Source organism: Dipodomys merriami, unplaced genomic scaffold (genome assembly GCF_024711535.1).
Source record: "Dipodomys merriami isolate MVZ:Mamm:240054 unplaced genomic scaffold, mDipMer1.0.p SCAF_114, whole genome shotgun sequence".
NCBI lineage: Eukaryota > Metazoa > Chordata > Mammalia > Rodentia > Heteromyidae > Dipodomys > Dipodomys merriami.
In genome coordinates, this window is record NW_027202427.1 from 3225431 (window position 1) to 3245341 (window position 19911).

At 51.3% G+C, this 19911-nt stretch overlaps 1 protein-coding gene across 2 annotated transcripts in view; it reads left to right on the plus strand.

Moving 5' to 3' along the window:
* LOC138822740 (nuclear pore membrane glycoprotein 210-like) overlaps window positions 1–19911 on the plus strand; it is a 75841-nt gene that overhangs the window by 7522 nt on the left and 48408 nt on the right. Inside the window, exons 2-12 of one of the 2 annotated variants that reach the window (XM_070015660.1) lie at window positions 1586–1722; window positions 4953–5084; window positions 7703–7799; window positions 9047–9197; window positions 11010–11142; window positions 13061–13219; window positions 14386–14454; window positions 15658–15764; window positions 17035–17175; window positions 17953–18090; window positions 19458–19613. In XM_070015660.1, coding sequence (XP_069871761.1) covers window positions 1586–1722; window positions 4953–5084; window positions 7703–7799; window positions 9047–9197; window positions 11010–11142; window positions 13061–13219; window positions 14386–14454; window positions 15658–15764; window positions 17035–17175; window positions 17953–18090; window positions 19458–19613 — 1420 coding nt within the window. Of the gene's footprint in view, window positions 1–1585; window positions 1723–4952; window positions 5085–7702; window positions 7800–9046; window positions 9198–10503; window positions 10619–11009; window positions 11143–13060; window positions 13220–14385; window positions 14455–15657; window positions 15765–17034; window positions 17176–17952; window positions 18091–19457; window positions 19614–19911 lie in introns of those variants that run through there. The other variant, XM_070015661.1, reaches the window with a different exon arrangement.

The window sequence follows — 19911 nt, forward strand, 5'->3', positions numbered from 1 at the left end:
CAGAAATCCTTTTTTTTTAAACCTTTATAAATTGGGCTGGGGTGTGGCTCTGCAAGCCTGTATGAGGCCCTGGGTTTCGTTCTCAGTACCACAGAGGAAAAAGTGCTTTAACAAATTATAGCCAGGCACTGGGGGCTCAAGCTTGTAATCTTAGTTAGGAGGTGAGATCTGAGGCTTGAAGTTTGAAGCCAGCCTGGGCAGAAAAGTCCATATATTCTTCCTTCAGTTAACTAGTAAAAAAAAAAGCTAGAAGTGGTGGTGTGGCTCAAGTGGTAGAGCCACTTTACTCCAAAGCTGACCCAGACCCAAAGTGAGACCCTCTCTCACAAATAACCCAGCACAAAGAGCTGGCAGAGTAGCTCGAGTGTGAGGGCCTGAATTCAGCAGCCGTTACCACCAAATATCCATGTGTGGATAAATAGGCAGTGCACAGAGGATGTGAAGGGTGGTGACACTACTCTGTATTATAGGTACATGTTGGGCATCAGGAGCTCACACCTGTAACCCTCGCTACTCAGGAGGCTGAGACCTAAGAATCACAGTTCAAAGTCAGCCCAGCCAGGAAAGCCAGACTCTTATCTCTAGTTTATCACTATAAAAGCTAGAAGGAGAGATGTGGCTCTAGTGGTAGAGAGCTAGCCTTGAGCAAAAAAGTTCAGGGACAGCACCTAGAGTTCAAACCCCAGGACCCATGCAAAGCAAAAACAACTATCCATTTGTCCCATCCCCCAGGGCCTGCAGCACCAAGGATGAGCCCCGCAGTAAACCGTGAACGGAGCGGCTTGCACAGGGGTTCATGCACCATGATGCAGTGGGGATGAGGCTCATGCACTTCATCTTGTCTCCTGAACTCACTACCAGTTCACGCGTAATGAGAGCGGGGTTGTTGGAGACAAGGAAGTATAGGTTCATGACTATGTCAGGTCAGGTGAGGACTGCGGGGAGATGCCCTGCGCAGCCCTGGGCTGAACGAGGGTGGTGGACAGGCTTGTAAAGGAAAGCCCAGCAGCATGGCTTCCGGTGTGCAGGCCGAGGCAGGGCTTCAGGCAGATGGTGGCCTTGGGCCTTGGTCTATTTACTGCCCAACATGCTGGCATGAGTCCTGAGTGTATCTGTTGCTGTCTGGATATTCTCTCACTTTAAGAGCAGCATGCTGAACTGGCCTGGGACATAGGGTTTTTCCTCTACAGTAGCGTATATTAGTTTCACTGTGATGTTTCCATCATGTATGTGTACAGTGGACCCTGACCAGTCCTTTCCCCTCTCTCCTTCCCTCTTATCCCCTGTGGCCTTGGGGATTTGGGGACCCCACCAGCAGATAAGGGGTCTACAAAACTTCTCCATGTGTCAAGTTGAGTGTCAAGGCTGTTTCCAGGTGTGGGGTCTCCTATTTGATTCGCAGTGGGCAGCTCCGCATGTGTGAGTCATCTGGTGGAGGGGCTGTGGCTGGGTTTTTATTTTTCTCCTCTGTGTGAAGCTGCTCACTTCTATTCTGTATGTGAATCCAAGTCAGAGTCCCGGAGGAGAGCAAGCTTGGGCTTCCAGCCTGGCTGTGCTTTGCAGTGTGCATTTCCACTTCTCCCAGGTCATCTACCCGGCCAGAAGTGGCCAGCATCGAACCGCTCGGCTCCAACGAACATCAGTGCTCCCAGAAGGCAGTGGTGCAGGCCCGACTCACCCAGCCCGCCCGTCTGACCAGCATCATCTTTGCTGAGGACATCAGTAAGGACTGTGAATGCCCTGGCCTCTGGGGGGAGAGGGAAGTGTGAGGGGGAAGGTGGGAATGGGGGTGGAGAGAGATGGGGAATGTCTTGTTGAGATCCCCACCTGGAGCCGGAGCAGTGTCCATGCCGATCCTCTCCCTGAAGCTTCTGTAGTGTTCTGTGGAAGCTGGCTTTGTGAATTTCAAAGTTCTTTCTTACTCTAGCTACTCTCACTGGCTATCAAATTACACTGAAGAAAGTTGTCCCAAACAAGAAATCCTATCTTTTCCTTCCCCATATTTAACTTATCACATGTAGTATCCAGGGAGGGCTGGATGCAGGACCCCGCTGATGCCACCCTGTGCGGTTTTTGCATAGAAGCTGCGCATCCTCTCCTGAACACATCACACCTGGACCATCTCTAACACCCCACACAATGAAAGTGCTGTGGAAATGGTGGTTCTGTATTGTTTAGAGAACATGACAGGAAAATGTCAAGAGTAGAGGGGGCTCAGTGGTGGGGTTCTTGCTTAGCCTGTACAAGGCCCATGGTTCAGTCCCACCACCACCAAAAAAAAGGGGAGGGTGGGCTGGGAAGGTGGCTCAGTGGTATAGTGTTTGCCTTGCATGCATGAGGCCCTGGGTTCGATTCCTCAGCACCACATAAGCAGAAAAAGCCAGAAGTGATGCTGTGGCTCAAGCGCTAGCTTTGAGCTGAAGAGCTGAGTGACAGCACCCAGGCCCAGAGTTGAAGCCCCATGACCGAACAAAAACAAAAAAAAAGTGAAAAGGTTAGCATATGTTTAGTGTAGAGATATTTTCTTCCTGAATCTCACTCTTCTTCCTCTTTCCCCTTCCCTTCCCTTCCCTCCCCTCAATTCTTCTCCTTTCCTCTCCTTTCCTGTGCTAGCACTGAGGCTTGAATCAGGACCTAATGTTTTGCTTATCTCTTTTGCTCAAGGCTGGCGCAACCTTGGGCCACAGCTCCACCTCTTGGTTCTGGATGTTTTCAGTCTGCCGTTGGTTGTTTTTACTATGGTGCTCACAGACCCACAGGGATGGTTGCACTCATCAAGTAACATTAAGTGAGAAAAAAGCCGGAAGTGGTGCTGTGGCTCAAGTGGTAGAGCACTAGCCTTGAGCTGAAGAGCTGAGGGACAGCGCCCAGGCCCAGAGTTCAGGCCCCACGATCGGACCTCCCCCCCAAAAAAAAAAAGTAACATTAAGTGCTCTCATACTTCTCAACACCCTGACTGACACTGTAGTGTCCATTTTACATGCAATTATTATTATTGTTTCTTTTTCACAGTGCTGGGAATTGACCACAGGACTTTGTGTTTGCTAATGAAATGCTCTGTACCACTGACACCCCTAGTTCCTGCTGTAGAATTATTTTTAGTGCCAAATAATAATCTTTTTTGTGTGTGTGTGCCTATACTGGGACTTGAACTCAGGGTCTCAGTACTGTCTCTTAGCTAGTGCTCTACCACTTGAGTCATACCTCCACTTGTAGCTTTGTAGTGGTTAATTGGAGATAAGAGTCTCATAGACTTTCCTGCCTGGTCTGGCTTTAAAGCTCAGTCCTCAGATCTCTGCCTTCTGCATAGCTAGGTTTACAGTCATGAGCCTCTGGCTCCCAGCTCAAAAAAATATTCTTAACAGGGAGTAGTTGTATAAGCATTTCCTTATATTGGGCATTTAAAGTGTTTTCAGATACATACATATATTTATCTATGTATGTCTATTTATATCTAGATAGATAGATAGATAGATAAATAATTTTGGGGGGCCACACTGGGGTTTAATCTCAGGGGCTTATGCTTGCCACACAGGTGTTCTACCACTTGAGCCATTTCCCTAGCCTATTTGGCTTTCGTTGTATTTCTAGGGTCTAGTTTTTTTTTTTCTTGTTTTGTTTTGTTTTGTTTTGCCAGTCCTGGGGGTTGAGCTCAGGGCCTGGACTCTGTCCCTGAGCCTCTCTGTGCTCAAGGCTAGCACTCTACCACCTGAGCCACCATACCACTGCTGGCTTTTTCTGTTTATGTGGTACTGAGGAATCAAACCCAGGGCTTCATACATGCTAGGCAAGCATTTACCATTAAGCCACATTCCCATCTCTGTGTAGCTTTTTTATTTGGGCTGGCCTGGATTGTTTTCTTCTTATTTATGCTTCCCAGGGTAGCTGTGATGACAGGCATGTGGCACCAACCAGCTTTTTACTGCTTGAGATGGAGTACTGCAAAACGTTTTCCTGAACTGGCCTTGAACCACAACCATCTGGTTCTTAGCCTCCCAAGAAGCTCAAGTTACAGACATGAGTTGTCATACCTGGCCAAGAATAAATTATATATATATATATATATATATATATATATATATATATATATATATATATTTTTTTTTTTTTTTTTTTTTTTTTTTTTTTTTTTTTTTTGTCGGTCATAGGGCTTGAACTCTGGGCTTGGGTGCTGACCCTGCGCTCTTCAGCTCAAGGAGAGCGCTCTACTACTTGAGCCCACAGTGCCACTTCTGGTTTTCTAGTGGTTTATTGAAGATAAGAGTCTCACTGACTTTCCTGGCTTTGAACTGCGATCCTCAGATCTCAGCTTCCTGAGTAGCTAGGATCACAGGCATGAGCCACTGGCGCCTGGCAAGAATAAATATTTTTATACAGAGAAAAATTAGCCTCTTTTTTTTTTTTTTTGGTGGGGGGGATCAGTCATGGGGTTTGAACTCTGGGTCTGGGTGCTATCCCTGAGCTCTTCAGCTAAGGCTAGCATTCTACCACTTGAGCCACAGGGCCACTTCCAGCTTTTTCTGCTTATGTGGTGCTGAGGAATGGAACCCAGGGCCTCATGCATGCAAGGCAAGCACTCCACCACTGAGCCACCTTCCCAGCCCTAATTAGGCTCTTTTAGTTTATTTCTTCCCTAGGCTAGACTTCAGTATCACTGAGGCGAGCATATGAGATCTCACTGTGTTCTGGCCTGAAGTCTGTAGGCTCACGTCATCTCCTGCCACAGCTTCCCAAGTAGCTGACTTGTTGGCTGCTAACTTCTTGCCTGGCTGGCATGGATCATGAATTTCTGTCTCTCTAGTAGTTGGAATTACAGGCATGAGCCACCAAACCTGGCTGTGATGGTATTTCCTTAGTTGCTGTCCAAAGTAACAGACCCTTGGAATTTGAGGCCCCGGAGGTTGGGCAGGGCTTGGTGCTATCCTCAGTGCTGACTTCTGTCTGTCCTCCAGCCACAGGGCAGGTGCTGCGCTGCGATGCCATTGTGGACCTCATCCATGGCATTCAGATTGTCTCCACCACCCGGGAGCTCTACCTTGAAGACTCCCCTCTGGAGCTGAAGATCCAGGCTCTGGACTCAGAAGGTGACTGCCGTCCCCTGTCTCCGATAACCTCTGCTGTGGCCTCTGTCTGTGACCACAGTGATCGTCCCCGGTAAAGCTGACTTTAGGGCAGTGAAGGGAAGTGGGAGGGCTGGCTAGGCAAGCACACTGTGGCCAGCGGGAGCCGTTCTCTCTGCTTGGCTTAAAGGGCTGGTTTTGGTTCCCTGGTCCAGTGTATGCGTGTGTATGTGTGTGTGCAAGTGGACAGGGACAACGCGGCCCTGGTGTGCTGCCCTTCCCTTCTTCATTACCTTATAATAGGAGAAGGTATTTATTTTGGCTCATGTTTCCAGAGGTTTCAGTCCGTATGTTGATGCTGTTGCTGTGGGCCTAAGGTGGCACAGAACATCGTGGCAGGAGCCAGTGGTAGAGGAGGGCAGGGCAGCTCGTCTCATGGAGGCTGAGTGGCCGAGAGAGAGAGAGCCTTCATGGGCACGCCCCCAGTGACTTAACTTTCCTTAAGGGTCTCAACTTTCCAGGAGTGCCACAATCTGGCGACTAGGCTTTAGCACCTGGGCTTTGGGGGACATTTCAAAATCCAGACTTGGTCTTGGGTATTCTGTTACTCTAGCTGAAATGGGTACAATGCTGCCCAGATGGTCGGAGGCCAGGTGCTTTTTTTGGAAATTATGTCCTCGGCCTCATACCTTGCGCATCTGTCCAGCTGGATGAGCTCAGCTTCCCCAGTGCCCCTCCTCCTTTCCTTGTGCCGCATGTCCCACACGGAGCCCCGCGCCTGCCCCATCTCTGCTGTAGGAGCTCTGGTTCCTTTGGGACTTCTTGCTCCGGTGGTCTCTCCCAGCAGGCTCCCTGAGGCTGCCCATGGTGGAATGGCCACCTCCTTGCTATCCTCGCTTCACCCTTTGCCAGGCTGCCTTAGAGCATGAGGTGTTACTACTTTGTCTCATCAGGTTTAGCACTTGGCAGCTAGAATTGAAGCCACTTCTTTATTTTGGCTGCTTCCCTGTTCGACATTGGACTTTGGGCTCAGTGAGCACCTGGGAAGTGTTTGTTCAGATGAATTGCTTAATGTTGTTTGGTGGCCCTCCTGGGATTGGGAGAGGGAGGCTGGGAGCCTGGGTCTCTGTGTGTCCTGCTTCATGTCAGCGCTTGGCTGTGAGGTTTCAGGGGTAGCGGCCCTGACTGCTTCCTGCAGCAGATCACCTCACCTGGAGACAGTGTTGTTGGTGAAAGGTGGCATGAGGGGAAGCCAGTAGCGGGCTGCTGGCTGGTCCATGTGTGTCTCATGCTTTAGGGCACGGCTTCCAGGATCCTCTTTTTTTTTTTTTTTTTTGGTCGGTTGTGGGTCTTGAACTCTGGGCCTGGGCGCTGTCCCTCAGCTCTTCAGCTCAAGGCGAGCGCTCTACCACTTGAGCTACAGCGCCACTTCCGGTTTTCTGGTGATTTATTGGAGATAGGAGTCTCACGGTCTCTCCTGCCCGGGCTGGCTTTGAACCGCAATCCTCAGATCTCAGCTTCCTGAGTAGCTAGGATTACAGGCGTGAGCCACCAGCGCCCAGCTCCAGGATCCTCTTAAGATCTGCTGTCACTCTGTACTGCCCCTCAGTTGGCCCTGTGCCTGGTCTCCTGTTTTCTCCTAACCTCTGACTTGCCTTCTTATGGCTCTCTCGCTTGACTTTTTGAATGAGGGCTCTGCATTTTCATCTGCCTAAGCCCTGCAAATTACACACTAGCTGCACACTTGCCTCTTCCTGAGGTAGTGAAGCTTACAGCGGCCCAAGGATTCTTTTTTGCTGTTATAGTCATCAGGCATTCATCTGTTCTTCTACCTGCAAATGTGGTGGGAGTGAGGGGGAGACAGGGTAAAGCATAAAGATGCTGAAGGCAGACCTTCATGTGCGGCCACAGGAGTGTCCAAACACAGGATTCCTCTTCAGGGACACAGTGTACACTGAGATAGGAGGGCAGCAAGGGACTGTGGCAAAGCAGAAGTGTCCATCTGGAGAGGCTGAGCCAGTTTGGGCCAGCAGTGGGAGCAAGGCCCAGGCATCCAGATCTTTGGACTTTTGAGAGAACTTGGAAGCTGGTCTTCACATGGCATTGATGATCATGAAAGGTCACAAGGCTCACAGCCAGCCATGCCTTCAGAGGTCTGGCTGGCTGGGACTGGCTCATGTCTTCCAAACTCTGGAGTCCCTGGAGCGTTACAGTCAAGGTGAAGAGACAGGAAGAGTAGTAAGACACCAGACAGCTGGGTCAGTGCTCCAATTCCATACCCTTATCCCCTGCTGGGAGAGAAGGGGTTTCTACCACAGGAGGGGGTGGAAAGAATGAATGGTGCAGGCCTTGGTGACCTCAACTGTGAAGTGCTGTAGACAAGAGGGTGCTGTAGATCCAGAGCAGCTACAGACGGCGAGGCTCAGTGGGAAAGCTTGGGTACAAATCCCAGCGCAGGCCTCATAACCACATGACTGTGGCCTAGTGCTTCCGGCTCTGCCAGACTTAGTTTCTCCTTCTGGAAATGGGGTCACGAAGCATGTTTTGCAAAGGTGTGGAACAAAACAGTATGGTTTTGGCGAGTTCCCCTCTCCTCTCCCCTGGGCCCTGGGGAACCCATTCCTATGTGTGTTCTTTTTCAGGGAACACCTTCAGTACGCTGGCAGGGCTGGTCTTTGACTGGGCGATTGTGAAAGACACAGACGCAGATGGGTTCTCAGATTCTCACAATGCACTGAGGTAAGAGGTCCAGGGGCTCAGCCGCGCCTACCCGGCCACCTTGGAGGGGAAGCATCTCAGGCATCCATCTTCTCAGGAACGAACCCATCGTCCCTCCTTGAAGGAGCCCCACAGGCTTCTCAGCACGCCTGTGACACTTACAGTGACTCCCAATGAGAGAGAGTTTCCTCCTCCAACCACAGGGGCACCTGGCTGCTTGAGCCACGCCGTGGTGTGCTCTAGAGAAAAGAGATGACACAGATAACAAAGGGCTGTCTTGGGATGGGCCAGCAGTGACAGCAGTGGTCAAGCAGGACAGGAAAGTGCCCAGCACAGGGTACGGGCAGACCCGCGAGGAGGTGCGTGCCCTCTGAGTCTGGACTCCTGTCATCCCTCCAGCAGCCATATGGTCTCACACCTCTGCCCTGTCTGTTCTGTAGTCACAGAAACAGAGTTGGAAACACTGTGCCTCTTGTCTGACATTGGTGGGTGGCAGGTCTGTGTGGATCCTCACTGTCCAACACGGGAAGCACAGTTCTTCTTTAGGCTTCAGCTGGGAAGAATACAAAGTTCAATTTCTGTGAGGCCAGAGTTAGGAATGAACTGATGGTTAGAGACTCCATGTGCTAGACAGAGTCAAGCTCCAAGATCTGAGGCATGCTGGAACAGAGTTGTCCTTGATTTTCATAAAATTCAGTTTGGTCATCTACCACATTGAACAAGAAAGTAAATCCCAGTGTGCACAGTGCCCCCACTGGTTCTGGGAGTAACAGAAGTCTGCCAACAGATTGCCCCTTTGGGGAGGAACATGGGCCCACTTGTAAACTGCAGGATGGAGTGAAAGACTATGGTAGGGATCTCTTAAGCCAGCCCTGCTTAGTAGCCTGAATGCAGGGAAGGGCATGCTACAACCCTCGCTTTTCCTGGGGGATGTCCTGGATATTGCTAACTGTATTTGGCTGGGCCTGAGGTCTTGGGCCTAGTGCTTCATTTCTGTGGGCCTTTCCCATATGGGCTGGGCATATGGACTAAGCTCGGGTCTCAGAATCCAACGTGGGTTTTGATGTAATGCCTGTTCTCGCAGACAGTTTGGGTCAGGGCCTGGGAGTCTGCAGTCTACAGAGACGAGAGTTGCAGCAACACGTTTCTAAGTGGTGGGGTAGTACTATTTACTTCAGGGTGCAGCAGACATTGGGAGGCCCTGGTAAACTTGAATGTTGTGTTTCATTCATTCTTGTGTCAGGTCTGATGACAAGTTTCTTTTCTAGAATCCTTACCTTCTTGGAGTCTACATACATACCTCCTTCCTACATCTCAGAGATGGAACGGGCAGCCAAACAGGGAGACACCATCCTGGTGTCTGGAATGAAGACGGGGAGCTCCAAGCTCAAGGCTCGCATTCAGGAGGCCGTGTACAAGGTGGGCCTCCGGGGGCTGGGTCTCTGGCTTGGTTCAGGTCGACTCTCTCATGCCCTTGGACAGGTTGCATCAAGGAGGTGGCTCTAGGGTGTTTTAGGTTTCTTGCAGGTTAGGCTTGTTTGAGTCATGGCACTAGAAAGGGAGAGCGAGTCATGTGGTGTCACTTTCTTGGGGGGGCAGGGTCACAAATCATTCGTGGTTTGTCAGTTCTGAAGGAGGTGCCAGAGCAGCAGGATTCTTAGTCCTACCTTATTCCCACCAGGCATTCCCCATGCTGTGCACACCCGAGTGCTGAACCCCAGGCGTCTTGGGTGTCGTCTTTCCCTGAGGCCTGAGGCCAGCTGCTCAATAGTCCCTGCTGTACAAACCTAGGTCTCTGCCTCGTGTCCCCAACCACCCTTTATCTTCCCAGCCTCTCCCTACTATCTCAGAGTGGGAGATATTAGTCAGTGCCCCATTTCTAGAGGACTCAGACAGAAGGCAGTCAGCCAGATGCAGGCTTAGCCAGGGTCCTGGTTCCTTTCTGGTGTTTGTCAGTTAATGTCTGCCTGGTCTGCCCTGTGGTCTGTCTCATTTTGAAGTATAGGCAGGAGGGCTGGGGGCAATTTAATTTAGCAGAGTGACAGCAAAGAGATGTTCTGTTCTGCAGACATCTATTGAGGGTTTAGTCACTGGTTTGGAGACCTGGAGAAGTTTGGGAACATGAGGACATGTTAATTGGGGCCAGTTCTGCAGGACTGTACAGGTAGAGTGTGCTCATGCGTGGCACTCTGGGCTGGGAATCATGCCCCACTACTAAGCTAAAGTACAAACTTACTATCCTGCCTAGGGTCTACATATGACCTTCCCTGCCAGCTATGCTACACAGCACCTGCCACAGAACCCAAACCCATATGAAGTGCTGGGAAGGTTTCAGTGAGTAATCCTAAGCCATCACAGCAGGCTCAGTGGAGAAGCCAGCCATCTAAGATGGGCATAGGCATCAGGGATGCAGAAATGGATTTGCAAAGAGATGCAAAACTTCCCAAGTCCACAGGACAGTAATCAACTGCACTCTATCAGTAACAGCATATTTACATTTCTGCCAGTAGGGATTATTTTTTATGCTCTCCATTTTCTCTATTTTATGAAGCTCTCATAGGCAGTGAAAGAGACAGCCCCTGGATGACTCACTACCTGGGGCACTCAGAGTCCTCCAGGCTCTGTTGTGATCTTAAGGAGAAGGTGGGAGTAAGGGTTGGACAGGAGAAGGTGCCATGATGTAGGGGCTGAGGATGCGTCAGAGACACGTGCTCCCCCTTTTCAGGCCGTCCTGGGGCTTCCCAGCCTCCCTGACCTTGGAGCTTTTGTGAGGTGAGAACTTGAGCTCCTGGTGGCCACCGGCATGGACATCACGCCTGATCTCCCACTCTTCTTTCTGTGTAACTACTGTTATTTTAAATTGAGATACAATGTGACAGTGTACAGCAAGGGCACATACATTCTTGGCAGTGAGCTTTGAGTGCATGCCGGCTATAGCCCAGGGTGCTCCTGGGACTTGGGGTTCTGAAGGTGCAGGGTTCTGGGTGAAATCTTGATTATTTACCCTTTACATCCTCTTCCATTAGGAATACACTGAAAGTTAAAAAATAAAACTCTGGGAGCTGGGAATGTGTGTCAGTGGGAGAATACTTGCCTATATACATCAGGTCGAGTTCTATCCCCAGCACCTCAAGAAAAAAAACACAATCAAGAAACCTTTTTCTTTTGCCCACATCTTCTGTCCCCACTCCTGCCTCCTCCTAACCCTTCTATCCTTCTCTTTGTGCTAAGAATGTCCGTCCTGCAGAAGTCAGGCTGCTGATTTTGGAGAACATCCTTCTGAACCCAGCGTATGATGTCTACCTGCTGGTGGGGACTTCTATCGACTACAAGGTGCAAAAGATCAGACAAGGAAAAATTACAGGTGTGCCCGTGACTCAGAAATCCTGGGAAATATGTCCTGCCTTGTTTGCTGCCCGTGACTCAGAAATCCTGGGAAATATGTCCTGCCTTGTTTGCTGTGATAAAATACACATACGGTTTACCATTGTAGACAACTGTCAGTGTCCAGCCCAGTGCACATTACGTACAATCCTACATCATCACAGCCACCAGCAGAACTTTTCCATCTTCTCACCTGAAACTGTCTGCATTACATATTAACTCCCACCCACCTCCCAGGTAGCTGTTGCTTAGGTATTGTCCTCGAGGAAGTGGAATACTGCAGTATTTGTTCTGAGATTGGCTTATGTTCACCTAGCACACTTCAGAGGTTCATCCATGTAGTGTATGTCAAAATTCTCTTCCCTTTTATTGCTAAGTAAAGCATAGCATGTTGAAAGGCCAGAGAGCACAAATATTCTAAGGAACAGTTTATAAAACATCGCTATGATTATAGTCCAGGTTCAACTACTGTCTGCTTAATAATTAGGAGTCTTCTGATTTCAAAACACAAATCAACTAGTTTCCCAGGGTTTCTTCTACTGGATTTCGTGTAGAGGGTCGAGAACCCGCTCCAGCTGTCGCTGTGAGTGGGTGTCTGTTGAGACGTTCTGTGAGTCGGGAGAGGGAGTAAAAAGGCCGTCAGGCTCTCTGAAGTGGGAATCTCAGCTCTGTCCATCTTTCCCCCAACAAAGCACCCAAGGCCCAGCGCTTTATAAATTTTATTCTACCAGCAAGAGCTCTGGCTTCCTTCTGCAGTCCTCTCCATGCTTCACATCATGGAGGTGCCATCATGGTGGAGAGCTCACATTGTGAGAAGCAGCCAGAGAGATTCAGGAGCTAGGCTGGCTCTCATGGTTCAGCGACCTTAATCTCTTCGAAGGACGATATCCCTAGAGACCCTTCCAACTTACATTAGACCCTGCCTCTTAAAGAGCCCACCACCTCTTAACGTCATCATACTGAGGACCAAGTCCAGCATGTGAACTTTTGGGGTCATGCTTAAAACATTCAGACCATAGCAGACCATGAACACCCTTCTCATTTTGACTTCCTCTGTTGTCATTCCTAAAATGTGGGTTTCAGTAGTTCCTATTCCCTGGGTTGTCGAGGGATGAGAAGAGAAAATATATTCATGAGGACACCTAACATGGGTCTGAGGGCTCTATTCTCTCACCAGCAGTCATTATTTCTCTTCCTCTGTTGATTAATTGTGGAAGCTGGAATCTTGTGCACACTAGGCAAGTGCTGTGCCAACAGCTGCCATTTGTGTCTGCCAGTGCTCATGTCTGCCTGCAGGGTGAGGAAGAAGATGGGTTTTATAGAACCTGTTATTTCCTAAGGTGTTTCCTCTATATCTCAGCTCAAGTTAGGTGAGTCCTTTTTCTACACAATGGGCTTGACGTGAGCCTGGGTTACAGTGAGGTTGGCCAGGACAAGGTGTTGGGACTGGGACCCAGTGGGAGAGCATGGACCAGACCCTTTTGGGAGCTCAAGATGGCAGGTAGTACTTGAGAGAATCATTCTGGTGCCTTGGATGCAGAAGTAGAGATCTCTCACTTCAGGGATGATCAGAAATTTCTAGTGCTGGTGTTCTTCAAGAAGTTGGCAATTTCACCAGTGGCTGTCATTTAAGAGAAAGCAGCAGCTATGGCAGTCTTCAAAGCACTGGTCACCCTGCAAACTCATAGTGTCAGCTCTGTCCACAACGTGGAGAATAATATTAACACGGAAAGCACTGAGAAAATTAAGTAAAATATGTCAAGCAGCTGTACTGACAGCAGGGCCCAGAGATTCGGGGTTGGAGGGGCCAGTTTCGGGGGGGTGTTCTAACACCACATCTTCCTTTCTCTCCCTCTCCCCTCTCCATTGTTGTTCTGTGGTTTGTTTGTTTTCCACAGAGCTCTCAATGCCTTCCGATCAGTATGAGCTGCAGCTTCAGAACAGTACCCCGGGCCCTGAAGGAGACCCCGCCCGGCCTGTGGCCATCCTGGCCCAGGATATGTCCAGGGTCACCGCAGTGCAGCTGGGACAGAGCAGCCTTGTCCTGGGCCACAAGAGTATCCTCTCTGCCATGTTGTCACATAGGTGTGCTGTGCCTGCTGCTTTGAAGTCAGGTTGTTTTTCTTCCTGAGAACTAGCTGAGGCTAAAAATAGTTCTGTCTTCTCCAACTGTCTGAAAATCAGAAAGAACCTAAATAGCAGCAGTGCTGAGTGGAATTGCTCACCTCTGTGGTGACTCACCGAGAGACTCCCAGAGATTGGTGGCGGGGGCTGGCGCTGGTTATTCCTGGCATCCGGAAACTGCTGCCTGCAGCCCCACCAGAGGAGGTGGAGGCTGGTGGAGGCTGCTTCTGTGCTGGCATATAGGTAGCTGGTGTCCCAAAGGGTGTGTGTGTTGTATACCCTGGTGCCCCCTTCTGAGATTCCATGTTGCTATAGAATAGAAAGCACAGCGAGGCCTTGACTCTGCAGAATGTTTTGGCTGCAGCTGGGCTAAGCCCAAGAGTGCCCTCCTGTCTCCTGCACTGTGTGGAGTCTGCATGACCATGCGGGATCTGCACTGTGTGGAGTCTGCACGGCCATGTGGAGTCTGCACGGCCATGCGGGATCTGCACGGTCATGCGGGGTCTGCACTGTGTGGAGTCTGCACGGCCATGCGGGGTCTGCAATGTGTGGAGTCTGCACGACCATGCGGGGTCTGCACTATGTGGAGTCTGCATGACCATGCGGGATCTGCACTGTGTGGAGTCTGCATGACCATGCGGGATCTGCACGGCCATACGGGGTCTGCATGACCATGCGGGATCTGCACTGTGTGGAGTCTGCACGGCCATGTGGGGTCTGCACTGTGTGGAGTCTGCACGACCATGCGGGATCTGCACGGTCATGCGGGGTCTGCACGGCCATGAGAGGTCTGCACTGTGTGGAGTCTGCACGGCCATGCGGGGTCTGCACTGTGTGGAGTCTGCACGGCCATGCGGGGTCTGCAATGTGTGGAGTCTGCATGACCATGCGGGATCTGCACTGTGTGGAGTCTGCACGGCCATGCGGGGTCTGCACGGCCATGTGGGGTCTGCACTGTGTGGAGTCTGCACGGCCATACGGGGTCTGCATGGCCACGCGGGGTCTGCACGGCGGCCGGGCTGTCTCTAAGCCAGGCTGGAGCTGCCAGATGCTTTCTTTACTTGTTGGCTCATGTTGTGTCCCTTAATGAACACCTCAGGTATTCGCATGCAGGGTGCGTCTAGGCTCCCCAACAGCACCATCTACGTGGTTGAACCTGGGTACCTGGGTGAGTAAGGCCTCCTGGCGCTTCCTGAACAGTTTGCTTGTGACTGTAAGCTCCAGAGATGAAAAGGCAGAAGCGAGGGCTGGGGTGTAGCTTAGTGGCACAGTGCTTTTGTAGTCCGTGAGGACCTAGATTCCTTCACTAGTGCTGAAAACACAATGAAGAAGGATAGTGGCCCTCACCATAGGTTTCCAGTGGCCATTGGCTCAGAGCCTCAGCCCTGTCTGTCCCGGGTGGGGAGAGAGGTGGAGGACACTGCCTCTTGGTTTTTGTGCCAGGCTTTGTGCAGACTTGACCTGACAGCTTCTGTGGCTCTTTTGAGGCTGGGGGTACTGGTCAGGTCAGTAGGCAGATGGGGGAGGCATCTGAGAGAGGAGGGGGGAACCTGCAGCACTGGGGGACTCGGGGACACAGCCAGGGCCCAGGAGCTTCAGTGACAACCGCTGGAGACCCCCGGTACATTTGCATCATGGGAGTTGTACAATGCCTGTTCCTTGGGCTGAGGTGACTCACCTGCTAAGCACGTGACCTGGTGCAGTCAGGAGAGCCTTTATCCAGGGCACAGCAAACATGCATGGTTCACTGGTGGAGGAGAGCCTATTGGGTACAGACCTGTGTTGACAGGGTGGAGGCCCAGGGAGGGTGGAGGCCCAGGGAAGGTGGCCAGGAGGTTCCCTTGGTACTGTCTACCTGTCTGGCCTGTGCTGGGCCCTGGGGTTCAGGAGAGTAGGAGGGTCCTAGATTCAGTGTCTCAGGAGAGAGCTGTACACACTGTCAGAGGACAGTTGTGGAGTTCATAATCGTGAGGGCAGAGGACAGACTTGTGGAGACCTCATGTGTCCGGTGAGCTGTGGGAAGGGCGTCTTGGCGGCAGAGCATCCTGGGGATGGGAGAAGCTGCTGTGGCTTCCTGTGTGGGCATAGGACAGAGAGCTGCAGGGCAGCCCTGCTCAGGACAGGACTCCGGCTTCGTGAGTGCTTGAGCAGCCCGAGGCAGCAGGCAGGCAATCGGACTCAGGACTCAGAGGACCGCTCAGATTCTCTTGGTCAGGGTAGCAGGCTCTTGGGCAGCAGGCTCGCACCTCTCTGAGAGTCAAGGGGGAGGGGGAAGGGGGGATATGGGGCTCCAGACAGATGGGACTTGGTTGCATCTCTTTTCTCTGCCCTTGTGACTTGAATGCTCACATCCCACACTTGCCTCTTGTAGGGTTCACAGTTCACCCTGGTGACAGGTGGGTGCTTGAGACTGGCCGCCTGTATACAATCACCATTGAAGTGTTTGATAGGTTCAGCAACAAGGTGTACCTGTCTGACGTGAGTGCCTGTTAGAGTTCTTGTGGGGGGATGGTGTGGGTGGTGTACTGGAGCAGCTGCCCGAAGAGCAGCCCCTGAGGTGCTGGTCCCTACCCGGGAAGTCTGAGAGAGAGTCTTCAAGTTCCTGTGGTTCTCCCAGGTCTGTGGAGATGGGGGCATCTCAGGAGGCTGCGAGCTACAAACCTGCATTGCCACCCCACCAGCAGACCCCCTGCAGGGCTTGGGGGAGGGATCCTCTGGTGGCAGGATCCGAGGAGAGGGTGGTACCCTCCTGCTTCCTTGCCGGGAGCACCACCATGTTCCTGCTTTTCAAAGGGCTAGGGAACATTCCTGAGTGCAGGAATTACTATGTTCCATCCAGACGCCTCTGGGTGGCTGAGGCCCACCCCAGTTAGCTTTCTGGCTCTGGGACAGTGTATAAAATGTATGGCGGATATGAAGGTACAGTGGCCATTGTGTCCCCTGTGACAACTTCCAGGACCCTCCCAGTGGTGCTTTTGAAGGAAACCAGGCTCTCTCCTTTAGGCTTCTTTGCCGAAGTCATTACTGTCTTCATCTTGTTGAACAAAGGTTGGAGTGGTCACTGTTTTGTTGGAAGTCTCTGGGGGACTTGATGTCTCCATTGCCCCTCCTACTCCTTATCTGCTAGCTCCAGTTTGAGACCGTGGATCTAGGAAAGCTGTCCTGAGTGGGAAGTGGCGTGGTAGAAGTAGGGGCCAGGCCATCAGGCCATGCAGAATGGGTGGCTAAGAAGGGGCCAGAGGCTGGAGGGGAGCTTAGTTCAGTGGCTCGTACCTGTAATCCTAGTTACCTGGCTTGTTAGGCTGGAACTCCATCACTTGAGCCATGATTTTGGCATAACCGTAGTTACTTAGGAGGCTGAAATTAGGAGGATTGTAGATTGAAGGTCAGCCTGGGCAAAAAATTCACAAGACGTCTATCTCAGTCATTAAAAGCTGGGAAGGGAGGGTGACGCATGCCTGTCCTCCCAGCTGTGGTGGAAGGTCATTTGGAAGGTCACAGTCCCGGCTGGCTCAGGGAGAAAAGAGATTCTGTCTCAGAAATAACCACAGCAAAAAATTTCTGATGGCATGGCTACCCAACAGGGACTAAGTTTAGGCCTTGATAAGGCCAGTGGACAGAGAACTGGTCCAGAGCTTTGTCTAGCCCTCTGTCTGTCCTGGAGGGACAGACCTGGCCTGTTGGGAGTATTGTTTTACCTTCCCAGGTCCCCCGAAAGCACTTCTCACCTTTCCTGTTCGCCTTCTAGAACATCCGCATTGAAGCTGTGATTCCTGTGGAATATTTTGAGGTTCTCTCATCTTCTCAGAATGGGTCATACCATCACGTTAGGGCAATACAGAGAGGCCAAACGACTCTCCATGCGGCCCTCACCTCTGTGGTAGACCAGGCAAGTTCACATCACTCCTTTACCACTCCCTTAGGCCCACCTAGTCCACCCCCTCAGGAAAGACCTGTCATCTGGCAGGGTCGGGGCCCAGGCTCCACTCCACTCGGTGACAACGGAGGCCTGCCCACCTGGGCTCAGGCACTAGTTTCCATAGTCTGCCCAGGGCCTGGGGCTGTGGGCTCTTCTTCTTGGAGACAGAGCAGCCCTTCCCTCCCCTCTCACTGACCTTGTGAAAGCGGTCTATGTCTTCTAGAAGTGGGATGGACTGTGTCTATCAGTGCCCCAGCCAGACCCCCAAGTCATTCCCCTATTTTGTCCGTTCAAATCCTGCAAGACTTTTTACAGAGCCAATTGTTTTGTCTTGTGGGCACATTCCCCTTTCTCCATCCTGCACAAATCCCCTCCAGACCTGTGAGAGACAGCAGTATACAGCAGGAAAGGACACTGTGTCCCAGATAGTGATCCCGTAACACTACCACCGCAGCGCTGGGGTGTGGGGTGCTCCCAGCCTGTTTCTCCATCTTAACAAGACAAGCACATCCATCCTGTTGGGTACCCTGAGGATTCAAGCCAGCAACATTAACATGGCTGACTATTAGAGAGCCATGGGAAGCCATTCTCCAAAGCCTAAGAAAGCTGTGGTTGCCTGTCATCTTTTCCACACTCCATAAGTGTAATACTACCTTTGTGGTCTGATTCCCAGGGGGCGGAATGTCTGGGAAAAACTGCTACTGATCTGGTTGTCATGGTAACATGAAGCAGTTTCATCCCTTGCAGGATGGAGGGGTGCATGTGCTACAGGTACCTGTGTGGAACCAGCAGGAGGTGGATATTCACATCCCCATCACCCTCTACCCCAGCATCCTGACGTTTCCATGGCAACCAAAGACTGGCGCCTATCAGTACACCATAAAGGCATGTGAAACCCCACCTCTGCATGTCTTCCTGAGCGTTTCCTGTGGTTTGTGGCTTTTGTTCATTTTTTTCAATAATAATACTTTTAGAGATAGAAATGGTTAATTAGCCTTCCCAATTTCTCTATTTCCATCTTAGCAGTGTAATTTGAGTTAATCAAGGAAGAAAATAACAACTCAGACAAAGAAAAGGCAGTGCTGAGTTTCACTTACTCACTTTTCTAAATCACAATGGTTTTTTGTTTTGTTTTGTCAGTCATGGGGCTTGAACTCAGGGCCTGGGCACTGTCCCTGAGCTCTTCTGCTCAAGGCTAGCATTCTTCCACCTTGAGCCACAGCACCACATTTTCCGGTGATAAATTGGAGATAAGAGTCTCGTGGACATTCCTTCCCAGGCTGGCTTTGAACTATGATTCTCAGATCCTGAGTAGCTAGGATTACAGGCATGAGCCACCAGTGCCCAGCTTGTGTGTGTGTGTGTGTGTGTGTGTGTGTGTGTGTGTGTGTGTGTGTGTGTGTGTGTGTGTGTGTGTGTGTGTGTGTGTGTGTGTGTGTGTGTGTGTAAATACTTAGAGAAACACTGGAATTTGAGGGAAAAGTATCTCTACCCTGCCACTGTGGCCATGGTGCCACTTGGCACCAAGCAGCAGGGACTAACTTCAGATGGGGCCTGAGCCTTGTGGTCAGTCCAGTCTCATCACTTCTGTGGTCCACCTGAGTAGTGACAGGGTTCTGACTGCACCTGTCTATTTGCTCACTCAGGTGTCACCTTCCTGGCCTCTAGGCCAGACCTGGAGAAGGAAGGACTGTTGTGTGCTTCCAGCAGACACTTAGGAGTGCGCAGGGGGTATGCTGGGACTCGTATATGATCACAGGGGCAGGAGTCCTGCAGGTGGCTCTTGAGGCCAGCCTGAGCCCTGGAAGATGCCAGTGGGTTCTAGGGCTGCTGTTACAGCAAGTGTTAGCAAAGAACCAGAGATGAGATAGGATAAAGGAACAAGGGCCAAAGGACCCTATGGCTAGATGTGGCCTGTGTCACATTGTCTGCAGGGAGGTCACTGACCACGTACATGTGCGGGTAGCATACGCGTGCACAGGCTCGTGATAAAGTGCAGATGAGCGCATGGGAGTGAATGAATGTGTGATGTGAGGAAATATTGGTGGCTATATGTGCTAGTCTGAGTTGGCTAGTGAGTGTGAATGCATGGGGTTGCGTGTCAGCTGTTGTCTGTGTGTGTGATACAGAGCATGTCACTGTGTGAGTGGGAGGGTGCGTGAGAGTATGCATGACTGCAGCACGCATGTCCCCGGCCCCTTGCATGCAGGGCAAAGCAGGTGGCTGGTTGATGTGATTGTTTCTCTGCCTAGGCTCACGGGGGCAGTGGAAACTTCAGCTGGTCCTCCTCAAGCCACATGGTTGCCACGGTCACCGTCAAGGGTGTGATGCGCACCGGCAGCGACACGGGGCTTGGAGTGATCCAAGCACACGACGTGCAGAATCCTCTGCATTTTGGTGAGATGAAGGTGAGATCTTCAGGGCCAGGACAGCGTGGGGGGGCTGGGGTTGGGGTCCCAGAACCCTTCTTACCAGTCCTCAGTCCTCATCAGAATTGCCTTCCAGCCCTCCATCCTGTGCCTGAGTTGGGCAGTCTAGTTTGGCATTTGAATGGTTCAGGAACTCCAGGAGCAGGGGAGTTTGGTCAGAATGCCCTGCACAGATAGAGACAGCAGTGGGACCAGCAGGGCCAGGGTCTCTGCAGGGAGATGTGGGCACAGAGGACCAGAGAAAATCACAGATCCATTTAGAAAGGTCCCCACACCA